Source organism: Eublepharis macularius, chromosome 11, assembly GCF_028583425.1.
Source record: "Eublepharis macularius isolate TG4126 chromosome 11, MPM_Emac_v1.0, whole genome shotgun sequence".
NCBI lineage: Eukaryota > Metazoa > Chordata > Lepidosauria > Squamata > Eublepharidae > Eublepharis > Eublepharis macularius.
This window is the reverse complement of record NC_072800.1, coordinates 70,690,810-70,704,056: the sequence shown is the minus strand read 5'-3', so window position 1 is coordinate 70,704,056 and position 13,247 is coordinate 70,690,810. Positions and strand designations below refer to the sequence as shown.

The 13,247-nt window shown below is 42.6% G+C and overlaps 1 protein-coding gene across 2 annotated transcripts in view; it reads left to right on the top strand.

Annotated features, from left to right (window-relative positions):
- LOC129337440 (protein adenylyltransferase SelO-like) overlaps positions 1–13,247 on the top strand; it is a 52,472-nt gene that overhangs the window by 14,292 nt on the left and 24,933 nt on the right. For both annotated transcript variants that reach the window (XM_054991095.1, XM_054991094.1), the window contains 5 exons: positions 443–541; positions 7,167–7,234; positions 10,666–10,753; positions 12,361–12,430; positions 13,105–13,177. In XM_054991095.1, the coding sequence (XP_054847070.1) occupies positions 443–541; positions 7,167–7,234; positions 10,666–10,753; positions 12,361–12,430; positions 13,105–13,177 (398 nt within the window). The remainder of the gene's footprint in view (positions 1–442; positions 542–7,166; positions 7,235–10,665; positions 10,754–12,360; positions 12,431–13,104; positions 13,178–13,247) is intronic.

Here is a 13,247-nt window from a genome sequence, read left to right as displayed (position 1 = left end):
TTAACAGTTCCTGGATTGTAAGTCATATGTGGCCATTCTGTTAAAAGTAGCAAGAAGAGAACATTTACACCCATACTGTGTACCTCTGGGAAGGGACCATGGCTCAGTGTTAGAGCATCGGCTTGGCGCGTAGAAGGTCCCAGGTTCAGTCTTTGGCATCTCCAGTTAAAAGGATCAGGCAGTAGATGATGGTGAGAAGACCTTAGTCTGAGTCTTTGGAGAGCCACTGCCGGTCTGAGGAGACCTTGATGGACCAGTGGTCTGACTCAGTGTAAGGTAGTTTCATGGGTGTGCTCATGTGTGATCAAAATACGTGTTTTCTCAGGACTTTGCAAGCCATTGTATTCGTTCTCACATCAGAATTCCCTATCAACTCAGCTTGCATTCTTTGTCTAATTTTTTTATGGAGGACAAAATAGATGCCTTCTTTTATTTTCTGTAGAAATGGGGATGGAAGAGCTGTGCTTCGTTCTTCGGTTCGAGAATTTCTGGGCAGTGAGGCTATGCACTATCTTGGAATTCCTACAAGCAGAGCAGCTAGGTACTTTTTCCACATTTGTTTTCTTTTTTTACAGGGGGTTCCTGATTTTGTGCTAATCTAGTAACACTAATGCTGAGTTGTGGGGGAGAGTCCGTTTTCAGAGAAGAATCAGCAGGTAGAACTGCAACAAACACCTAAGACAAATAAGTCTGGCTGGAGAAAAGTGATCTTGAGAGAGATTTGCAGTAGAAAATAGGTGCACAAAGGCAAATTTGCACCTTCTCCTTCCTCCCTGTTTGCCCCACATATATGTTTCCTAAGCAAGCACAGAGTATGGGAACATTTTTGCAGGTACAAGTTTTATCTGTAAACAAGTGAGGCAGACCTCAGGGAGCCACTGATAGTTGCCAGAAGAGAGGTGAACTCCTGTCAGAAATGTGGTTTGCTAGTATCAGGTGCCAAATCTTGTCTTAATTAACTCTCCGTTGTGTCCCAGTTCTGCCAGTCCGTTCCCCTCCATGAGATTTGATATCTTTAAAGTATGTTTCTACCCTTCTTTTCTTTTTACAGTGTTTGTTCTGAATCAAGGTTAAGATCAATACAAGATGAACACTTTTCGAATTTACGTTTGGGAAGGCTCAACTTACTAATGCTTTTCACTTGGCAACCTCCAAGTTGGAGAAATATTAATCTGAGGGAGTGCCCTTGCATTACCCTCTGCCATTTTCTCTTTATGTATTATGTTTTTTGCTTCACTTAGCCAGAAATTAACTAACCAAAAGGGTTTGAAGCAGTTAAAAAACAATACCAATTTTCACTTAAAATACAACTTAAAAGCTGATAGGGAGGGGGAGTTCTTGGTGGGCTCTTCTTAGGGAAAGGTGCTTGACTGCTGCCTCTTCAGCCGGTTTCAGCAGTGGTGGTCAGCAGCACAGGAGAAGGTCTAGCTGGATCTGGAACTGGGCGCAACAGAGAGGCATTGAGCTGCTTTCTGTTCTCCCTGTGGTTCCAGCCATGGCAGTTGGCAGCTGGGAAGAAGGGACTCCCATATATGCTGCAAAGATGCCTGGCTGTTCTTCTGTCTGTCTCCTTCTGGCTTCACTCATGGCAGTTGGTAGTTGCAAACATTAGAGAAAAATCACTGCTAGAGCTGGGCCCTGAGACGATAGCGGAGTGTATGGCCCCTGTTTCTTCTCCCTCTGCCTCACAGATAACAATCGGAAGGCGAAGGCTCTCAAGTGGTGCAAAATCCATGCATGATGGAAATGTGGCTTGTCCTTTGCCCTGCTGGTTACTTCTCCCAGTGGTCCTCCCTTCATTCCCCTTATTCCTTCTGCACTATCCTTGGCTCTAGGTTTTCGCAGCATCCCCCGCCTTGTGAGCCTTCCTCCCGGATATGCAGATGCAGCTGCAAAGGGAGATTTGAGGTCCACCTGTCTATAAATTGACCCCAAATATCTGTCTTTTTAGTGTGTAGTCAATAAACCTTTAAAAATCTGATGTCTGGTCTGGAAGAAAACTCTTGGAGAATACACACCAATGGGTCAGCTTCTTCGTCACAGGTCTGCCTTAAAAAGAAAGTGCTGAGGGGACAGGAGAGAAAAATCCAAGCCTTGTCCCCCTCACATATGCATGCACTCTGGATTTTATGGTGCAATAGAGAAATAAACAGGCTATTTAGTAACACCCTGCATTAATATTGCAACCAGTCCAATGTTACAGCCAGCCCAGGAGTGAGATTAGTCTAACAGTGATAAAACTCCAAACCCATAATGGTCTTCTAATAGTGGATGAGTAAGTCTGCCCACTACCAAAAGGCAAAAGAGTTCTATCGGATCGACCTCCTAGCACAGTGAGATGCTGAACTGGGGCCTCAAGATGATTGGGGCAGCGAGTGACTGTGTGCTAGCAAGGAGATTTCGTAACATTGTGCAAATCATAATCCTTCCTCAAGTATTTTTGTTTTGCAGTTAACCAAGACATCAAAGTGCATTTTGCACTTTGGAAAATTCAATACATCTACAGTCCTTAGAAATATGGGATTATGGTTGTAAGTGTTGTAGAGTGTACCTGGTGTACAGGATGCAATTTGTAGATGTATTTTCTGACCAAACAACACTCCTCCCATTTGTTAGTCACCATGCAATGTTGTGCACATAGTGTTGTTTGGCTTTTAGATTTTTTTTAAAAAATCCTATCAGAAATGAATGGCAGACAGCATCTATGCTGCCCTTCCATGAGACTGTTCGTTACACCTATGGCATGTATATGGCATATCTTACAGTTGCTGTTCAAATGTTCCTAAAACATCTTAAGGTTTTATGTGAGCCAGTTTGGTGTAGTGGTTAAGAGCAGCAGGACTCTTATCTGGAGAACTGTATTTGATTCCTCACTCCTCGACTTGAAACCAGCTGGGTGACCTTGGGTCAGTCACAGGTTCTAGGCACTCTCTCAGCCCCACCCACCTCGCAGGGTGTTTGTTGTAGGGATAATAATAACATACTTTGTAAACCGCTCTTGAGTGGGCGTTAAGTTGTCCTTAAGGGCAGGATATAAATTGAATGTTATTATTATTACATTATACCTAAAATGTAATTGGGGGGGGGGGGCATTTGTCGTGCAATTATAGGGTGAAATCCCTTTCTCATTGTTTTTGCGGTTCTTTTGTGTCCATCAAATATCCATGGAACGCTCCCAAGAGTCAATCTGAAAAAATTTGCTCTGCTGGAATGTGGCGTTTGCAAATGATCCATTGGAAGACCTGCGTTAATGGGATCGGCGAAAGGGGTGTCTCAGGCTCAGTGATTGATGCGAAAAATACAGGACTTGTCTGGGTCAGCACGAAAGCTTCCAGCAGTGTTGGGCGTCCCTGTGGTTGCTGCTGTGTGACATGGTTCAATTCAAAGACAATATCCAGCATCAGCCTTGTGCTCTAGGTATACAGGTTTCATGTGATTTCCTGGCTTCCCTGCTTGGGCAAGCTGTTTTGAAGCTCTTGTCACACTGAAAAGGTTATGTGTGTGTGGTGGGGCTGTACTCTAGATAGCTTTCCAGACTTCTTTTCATAAATATTTAACTCAAAGAACCCCAGCTGGTAGCTAGATTGTTGCCAATGGGAAGCCGTCGTTTCTCGACTGTTACAGTTCATTGACAAAGTTCTTGCTGAGTCTTGGCAAGAAGAATGGGAAAAAACATGTAATTTATTCAAGAATACCCCGTGGATGGACCCACTCCATTAGGTTTATTTGCTTGTATTCCCAACAGGAAGCACCAGTCACGGAGCGGTGCCAGATGAGAAAAATATTTTTCATTTGGCACTTTGGGGCCAGACTTTCTTGAACAGTTTCTCAAACAGAGAATGGGAAGTTAGGGTCAAACTAGATGTGACAGTATGTTTGTGTTCTCAGTGAGGTGAGGAGAAGCGATAGCTGTGAGTTTCCCGCACTGTGCAGGGGGTTGGCCTAGATGACCCTCGGAGTCCCTTCCAGCTCTATATTTCTATGTCTTTGATCTGTCTTTTAGTTGTGTTTTGTTTTACCCCTGTCTCTCTTCGTAGCGCCGCCACCACCACCACCCCGCTTTCTGCTCGGTATTTAACGATGCCTAATAAATATATACCCTGACCTGGTTGGCCCACGTCAGCCTGATCTCATCAGGTCTCAGAAGCTAAGAAGGGTCAGCCTTGGTTAGTAATTGGACAGGAATCCTCCAGAGAAGACCAGGGTTGCTATGCAGAGGCATATAGAACAACTGATATTTTCTGAGATCCTAAAGAGCGGGGGGACAAACTCAGGGCCTGATAACGTCGGGATAATATCGTTTAGATATAGGTTAAAAAGTAAAGGGGCCAGGACACATCCCTGCTTTACCCCTCTCAGAATTGGTATTGCCTCTGTTAAAGAGCCTGAGGGGCCCACCCTGATTTTAGCAAAGATGTTAGAATGGAATTCCCGCAGAAGAAACAATAGCCGGAGGCGTTCTCTGTCAATGGAGTCAGAAGTGGTTGTTAGGTCCACAAAGGCCGCATAGAGATTTAGTGGGGCCCTTGATACTTTGGGATGCTAGTTGGTAGAGGGTTTGACAGCGGTCGATGGTACAATGCCCTTTACAGAAGCCAGCTTGCTCAGGATAGGTGACTTGGTTGGAGGCTTCCCAATCCTCCAGCTTACATAGCAGAGATTTGCAATACAATTTGGCAGCTATGTCCAGCAAGCTTATTGGACGGTAATTCTGGGGATCTGCTTTGCTCGCCCTTTTAAACACTGGGACTACTATACTCAGTTTCCACCCTGAGGGGAGGACCCCTGTTGAATTTACGTGGGTGAATAACTTAGCTAAACTATGCAGAGGCAGGCAATGGCAAACCTTTGAAGAGGAAGAGGTAGTTGATGGAAATCATCTCACCCCTCCATTAGTGGAAAATTTAGTCTGGATTGAACCTGATACTTTGTACTTTGATGTTTGTCTTATGCGTGCTACTCAGAGAATGACGATGATGATCTTATATTGCTGTTGCTGTTTGTCTGTTGATATTTACCGTTGCCCCTGATGAAAGCATTGGTTGAAATGTATTGGACAATTAAACTGTGTTGAAATACCCTTCTCACACCTTTTTGGTTATTTTGGTTGTGCCATCCTTTTTGTTTGAAAGGGCTTCAAAAGGGGCTGTGTACAGCCCATTTGCTTGGAGTTTTCTTCATGCAGTCCTCTCTACACAAGATCATGGCTGTCTGCTTGGCATGTGTGAACCAGTCCTTAGTAAATTTGGACTGTGGAGTTTTAATGTGCAGACTGAAAATCATGTAATATGGATTAGTGAATAGACTGATCACTCCTTGATATCCTCTTGATGCATGCTAGTGGTTGAAGAGGGCATTGTATTCTTTCTTAGTAGGCACAGAACGAATTGGTTTAACAAGGTATACAAAGGAATGTCAGATTCACTCTGATTTTTTCTAACCCCCATCTCCCATAAGAGTTCTCTGAACACCCCCCCGGGCATTTCCTAGGGGTTTCCCACCCCCCAGAAACAGCATTGCAAGGGCGGGGGGCGGGGGGAGGTTGATGCTGCAGAAGGGGAGGAATTGGAGAAAATCACCCCTCCTTTGCACCCACAAAAATCTAGGTGGAATCTAACCCACTATTTTGAATCCAGGCTTGAAGACATAACTGGGGAATGTGGAAACTCATCAAAAAATGTATTTGAGGTGTTTCCTGACTTCATATACATTGAAGGGAAATGAGATGACTGTTAAAAGAAAAGCAAAATAACAGAAAGGCAATGAATTCCCTTTTCCATCCTGACTTTCTCCCTACCTTGATATGAATTCCAGTGGACTAGTCGTATCAGCCTGCTGCAACAGAAGCAAAAGAAGAGTCTTGTGGCACTGTAAAGCCTGACAGATTGAGTGAAGCGTGAGCTTTCATGGGCTAGAGCTGACTGATCATGCATCTGTTCAGGCAGGATCTGGCCCAGGGAGGCATTGTGTCCTTTTATGTATTCTAGTGTTGTTTCCCACGGTCTCAGCAGGTGGCGAGAGTGCTAAGTCTTTTTACGGGACCACTAAAATGATGGCTGTGATATTAAATCATTGGTTGCTGCAGTGTCACATTTTGACAAGGCCTCTCTCTGCAGACCTGCTCGGTAGGCTTTCCATGCACAAGGACACAACAGGCATCTGGCTGAGTTCCTGCCATGTGCTGTTGTGCGGTTTTGTTGCAGAGGAGTGACTTACTGGCTCAGAGTTTCCCCATTTCTTTTCTCTACGTAATCAAAGGAGAGCTCTCTCAGAACAAAGGACGAACTGTTGTTGCAGGAGGCCAGGCATCTCTAGTCTTCCTGCCTTCGTCTACCCAAGTTTTGCTGACTTTCCTTTATTTATGAAGGTATTTCTGTGCCCATTTTCTCTCCAAAGGAATCCAATGTGGCTTCCAAAAATTTCAAAAACAACCAACAACAAGACAAATAAACCAACAAACACCTTCTGGATTAGCTATCAAAAAAGAGCAAAGAGCCCTCCAGCTTATGCTTGTAGCCAGTATCTGCAAGGAGAGGGCAATAAACAGAGGCGACCCAGATGGTATTCAAGCTAGCAGGCTGTCCCCAACTTCCTCCCTATGTGCTTGCATATGGGAGGTTGGTAACTTGGTATTTTGCTTGACGTTTCTCTTTGCAGCAGCATGGTTCTCATTTCTTAGTGGCTGTGATGTGGTAGGAAGGGATATTATTGAGAATTGGGGGCAGATGTGCATTTTATAGGCAGATGTTCATGATATAGCTTCAGTGTTTTTGTTAAGGCAAAATAACTTTGGGAAGGGATGCTTAACCCTTCAGCTTTCCACTGTGACACCTTCCCATACAGTCCCCCACCTTGGGTTCCCACATGTGCATTTATCCTCCCAAATTTAGCACTGCTCACCATTTGACTGTTGATAGTTACCATTTTCCATAGTTGTTGCTCATTTTTCACATTAAAAAATCAGCCACTCCAAGTCATTGCATTTCAAGTGCGCTAGCAGTTTTACTCTGAAATGTTCAAGCTAAGTGTTCTGTCACTGTGGGCAAGGGTGGACTGATCCGTGTTTGAATACTGTTAAATGAACTATGATTCTGCTTTCTTATGCACAGCCCTGAAACAGCTTTAAAGTGCTTCATTCTAATGGCTCAGTTCTTTTTCTGTTACAGTTTAGTTCTTAGTGACGATGATGTATGGAGAGATCGGTTCTACAATGGGGATATTAAGAAAGAGAGAGGTAACTGCTGCATTTTAGATTGTTGTTCTATAGTGCTGCGCTTGTCTTTTTATCAATTTTTTTTTAAATCACCACATATGCTAGGGCTACCAACCTCCAGGTGGGGCCTGGAGATCTAGAACTACAATTGATCTCCAGATTACAGAGATCAATTCCCACGAAGAAAGAGGCTGGATGAATACTTGTCAGAGATGCTTGAGGCTGATCCCGCACTGGGCAGGGGGTTGGACTAGATGGTCTGTATGACCCCTTCCAACTCTATGATTCTATGAAAGATAGCTGCTTTGGAGGGTGGTCTCTATGGCATTACATTCCTGAAGTACCTCCCCTGCCTATGCTCCACCCCCAAAATCTCCAGGGATTTCTCAATCCAGACAACCCTAGAATGTGCATTTATACACAAACACATTCTGCTTTTATTTATTTATTTCATTCATGCATTGCTTTGCTCCAACATGATGGAACTCAAGGTGGCACACATAGATGTTCCCAGGAGGTCCTCATGCCAGGCACTGACCAAATCCACGCCTTCTTGGCTTCAACAAAGTAGAAAAATCACAGTTCTTTTTATTGGAAGCAACCTGGTCCTGGTCACATGACTGCCAGTCATACTTTGTTTTATGTTTTCATGTAGCAAAATAAATTCGTGAGCACCTAACTCTGTACTGTTGACTTCACTGGAATAAGGTCAGTGTGTTACCAAGGACCACGTTCCTAGATATTGGCTGTCGGCCTCCATCTTGGCTAAACTTGCGCCTCGTGTTTGTTTGTGCCGGCTCCTGTAACTTGCTGCTCTGTCAGCAAAAACTGTGGCGGTTGCCTCACCCCCTCCACTTACTTAGAGGCTGCCAATTCTGTGTTTCTTTTTCTCTGGAACTTCAGGATGTTTCCTTGCTACAAAGGAGGTCCCTACGCTGCTTTTATTACTTTCTCAGGAGTTTGGGGGGAGCCTAAGTACCCTACTATTCCACCATTTCCCCCACTGGGCATACTTGCTGCCCTCTGGATATCTGCTTCACTTGAATAGACCCATCTCAGCAGACTGAGGAGAGGTAAATCCTTCCTCTTTCACTGGACCTGGATCTTTCATTTGCTGTCTTTCAAAACTATCCTCCCGTTTAATTCTTTATGAGTACGTACTCCTGGACATGACCGTTTCACTGTTCCTATGCCTAAGAGACTTTCAATTTCCGTCCCCCTATATTTCCCCTAGATAAATCTAAACTTAATTTTAGAAAAGATTTGATGGTTTCATGGTAGCCTTATAGAGGCACTTTAAGCTTGCTTGACTGCTGTGCAGGTAAGTTTCTAAGCATGCATCCTGTTCCCCTTGGCTGGTGAGTGTGTCGCTTTTTGAGCTGGCTCAGCTGCAGAAGCAGGAGGAGATTTCCCCCTGACACTAAACTTAAGTTCCTCCAAATTGGTTGCTGCTTTAGTCTAGTGATCCGAACCCGTTAAAAAGTCCACGCATGTCTGAGGATACACATAAAAAGGGAGCAGAATAATAAGAAGTGCTAATGGTTATAAGAAGACCTGCCCGCTTCTTGTCGAAATATAAGCATCCAACCAAGTCCTCTTGATGAGAAAGGATTGCTTGGGTTGCGTCGTAAAAAAATAATGCCTTCTGATTCCAACCGTGGCCACAGAGGTCCGTCTGTTGTTATTTCCTCATGGGAAACTGTGCTGGATCTTCACAAAGCTTTGGATTGTGGTCACTTAATGAAAATAATATTTGACCAGACTTTGGGAGATTTTATCTTGAGGCCAAACAACCGGCAAAGGCAACAGCTGTCGGAGTCACTGGTAGTTAGTCAGTCAACTTCAAGGACATGAAATTCAGACTTGTGTTAACTCAGTATGTTGTAAGACATTATTTGTGAAGAGGACAATGTGGTTACGTACACTGCATTTGTAACTCATCACTTATCAGCTGGAGGGGGTTGGCAACAGCCCTCTTCATCTTATTAGGGCCAGGCTACTTCTGATGAAAAAGTGTTACACAAATGTTAATTTTCTGTAAATTAAGACCAACAGTCCTGGTTACCTCCAGTTGGAGAGTTTATGCTTTTAATCATAAAGACAGCGCCCTCTGGTGTTTGCCTTTGGGGAAACAGAACACAGTTGAGTTTGAGTTTGGTACATTTTCTCGGTTTCTTGGAAGTCGTTCTTTTTCTTTATAATGAGGGTCTAATCAGAGTTTGAAGGCTAGGGTGGAGTGTATGTAGGCATACCTTGTGGTATAATCTTTTCTTTATAACAAAATCATTCTTTTCTATTCACATGTTTTTGTGAAGAGTCGAGTTGCTTATTTTTATTTCACATGTTTTATTTTGTTTTCTGGCTTATCTGATTTCTTTTGTTCTTTTAAATGGATCAGCCTAGGAAATCTATGAGTGGTATGCATGTAGGTATACAAAGGTGGAGAGCTAAATAACTGAATGTGCAAAATTATATATGAGCATAGGAAGGTGCCTTATAGTCAGATCACTGTTCTGGCTAGCCTAGTACTGTCTACTCTGAGTGGCAGCAGCGTAACTAGCAAAGAAAGGCCTTTTCCAGTCCATACTCCAAGACCTCCTGGAACAGAGATGCTGTCAAAGGTGCCTGTGGCCTCCTGCATGTGAAGTATATGCTGTACCACTGAGCCTTGGCTCCTTCTGAAGCTAATACAGAGTCAAACCATTGGTCTGTCTAGCTCAGTATTGTCTCCTCCAACTGGTAGCAATGGTCAGTGGTGTCGAGCAGAGAAAGATCTTCTCCATCATCTGCTCCTTCAGATCCTTGAACTGGAGATGCGAGAGATCAAATCTGGAAACTTTGGCATGCCATCTTGCTTTCTCCCACTGAGCTACTTCTCATCTTCCTCAAGCTTACCTTGCCTGGAGCATTCCAAAAATATGAATCTTCAATCACAGAAGAAATATTGAAATATGATCTCCTTATTTTGAGGTTGTAGAAAAGAGCAAAGAGCCCAGTAGCCTGTCAGACTAACAAAATTTGTAGTAGGGTATGAGCTTTCATGAGCCACAGCTCACTTCTTCAGATGAAAGCTCATACCCTACCACAGATTTTCTTAGCCTTATAGGTGCTACTGGACTCTTGCTCTTTTCTACTTCTACAGACCGACTAACACGGCTACCCATCTTGATTTATTTCAAGGTTAGTTGCCTTAGCTGAATGATGTCAGCCATTGTCTAGTTGCAGCAGTTCCTTATACAAGCTTTACTCCCCACAAGGTTGTTCGAGTTCCCCCTGATGGAGGGAACACTGCTGCATGTGTGTTCTCTTGTGCATGAATATCTCTGTCTTTCACGGAATTCAGTGTGGGAGTCTAACCATGCAGGAGTTCTATGTACTCATCAAAGCACACATTGAACTCTAGGTCCAAATGTGTTGTGATTGATTAACAAATAGATCTATCTGTGTTTCAGGTGCAATAGTGCTGCGTGTTGCCAAATCATGGTTTCGAATAGGATCATTAGAAATTTTAACTCGTTCTGGAGAACTAGATTTATTAAGGTTAGAATTAATTCTTTATTCTTTCATTTCTCATATCTAACCAATACAGTATAACAGCTGAGTTCCAAGAAGGATTTTCAGCCTTCCCATTTCAACTACCAACTTTTCCCCCCTTCCTGAAAGCTGCCCGTGAAACTTGAGAAAATGTCAGGAGTGGCATTCCATATTGCACAGACTGCTGCCACCATGAAAAGGAGACGTACTCTCCTGCCCCTGTTGTAGCTGTGCATGAAAGTTCTCTCTGCTGGTACACAGGCTTCTTTGAAGCTGTCCTGTGTAAGTAAGGTCTGAAAAAATAAACGCAAGTGTTTAGGTATCAGCCCTGTTGAAACATTTCAGAATTCCTAAGTACAGACACTGCCTTTTTAGTCATCTAGGTAACTGGGTGCTGGATAGATTTTTCAGTTCTCGAAAGTACTAGTTTAATGGCATCACTAACAGGACTTGATTATTTAAATAGTGGAGTGGCAATAGAGCTTGCATAGCATTGTTATTTTTCTCACAGTGAAAGGAACATTAAATATTTATTGTAAGAAATTCATGTGGCAGGTATATTTCCAGCAAAAAAATAGTCTATCGAGTACGCTTTACATTATGTTTGCCAGAGGTTATATTTATACTTAGCATTTGCATGATTAGTTCCATGGATGTAGGAAGGTTCTGGATTTCAGTGCATTATACTTATAGAAATATTAACAGTACAATGTATTCTCCCCGGGAGTACAAGCCATTACCAAGTGGATGCAAATCGCAAACACTGGCTACCACATTTTAAAAACAACTATAAATAAAATTCCTCATACTTTGAAGCTCAAACCATTTAATTCAAATTTCATTTAAATAAAGGACTACCAGAAATTCTGGTATAAACCTGAAGACTCTGAGAGTGTTCATGTTTGTGGCAAGATATTAAGGGTTTGCACCTACCCGCTGGGATTTTTAGCTTTTTTTCTTTGAAATTTTAGAAGCCCCATGCTGTATCACAAACTGCTTTTGAAATATTCCTCTGTTACAAATGCTGTTTGCCATGTGTTCACAAAACACATGCCGAAAGCATCCTCTGGCGTGTGGCTGAGTGGTCCTTTGGTCAGGATCCATTGAAGTCTTGTGCAGCTGTAAATGGGTTCTCACACTGGTGGGTGAATTTAGAAGGCTGGAAAGATGTTTCAGTTTCAAAAGCCAGCATCACATTTTTGGATGCCGACCCTGTGCAGGAACTGGAAACATGTCAAAATGTTAGATGCCAATGTATTTTTAGCTGTAGGACAATCAGGCTTCTGAGAGTTTTCCAACCTGTTATTATAGATATAAGAAGCAAGTGGGTTTTTCATTCCTTTTCACTGAAAGGCTTTGAAATCACTCACGTGATCTGCCCCAATAAAGTATAATACATAGTTTGAACAACCACTCGTGGTGGCCTTAATATGGATGTAGAATTTTGCTGTGAATTCAGCAGAACTTCTTGACCAAGGAGTATAGTTCTAGTTAGCTTTCTAAGGAAGGCATCTGAGATAGGATCTTTCCAGGTATCAGATACAATCATAGAACCAAATATTCAGTCTTTTGAAACTGATTTTGATTAAATTAATCTTTAATTTTTGATTTAGGGTACTATTAGACCTTGTTATAGATGAACACTTTCCATCAATAAGCATGAATGACTCAAACAAATACCTGGTAAGTGATAAGACTATGAATCCCCTTGCCCAACACCTCTCCCCCATTTATTTGGTTTAAACATTTATATTACTCTTTTCTTTAGATCAAGAGTGTTTACAAATGCTAAGATGATCACTGAGAATAATCAATAGAACAGACAAGAAAATTGGAGTACTAAAATCCTAACAGTCCAGACCAGTATAATATCAACCATTTTAGCCTAAAGGGGACACTTCTCTACAGGATGTATAAAAGTCTTGCACCTGTTATGAAAACGTACAAGGGAACTTCCTGTTCTAACTTCCTTTTGGAGGGATCGGAACCTCAGTTGGCAGATGGGCTCGCCCTAGGAGAGGCAGTCATGCATGTGCATGTACAGGAAACAACAAGTCGAAAGGTTACATATTGTTCTGAGTGTCAACTTCCTCTCCCCCCCCCCCACGTGTTCTTTCCCCTCTTTCCTCTACCAGTTAAAAAGGCATCACTATGTGGTGTATGTAATCTACTTTCCAAATGCTACTGTTTTATATATATTTAGCAGCAACACATAAAAATATATAAATTAACACAGTCAATCTGGGAGGCCTGCCGTAGTCAGAATTCAACTTTACAGTTGTTGGTATGTTTGCCAATGTTGTGTCCTGCAGGCTTTTAAAGCAGGAGCATCAAAGTCAAACTGTGTTTGATTGCAGGCATTTTTCTCTCGAGTAGTATCTGAGACTGCAGACCTAATTGCTTTGTGGATGTCAGTAGGCTTTGCTCATGGTGAGATTTTACTTTTAATTTTGTTTGGTTTGGGGGCATGAAAGTTGTAAAATACTTGGGGTTTTTTGTT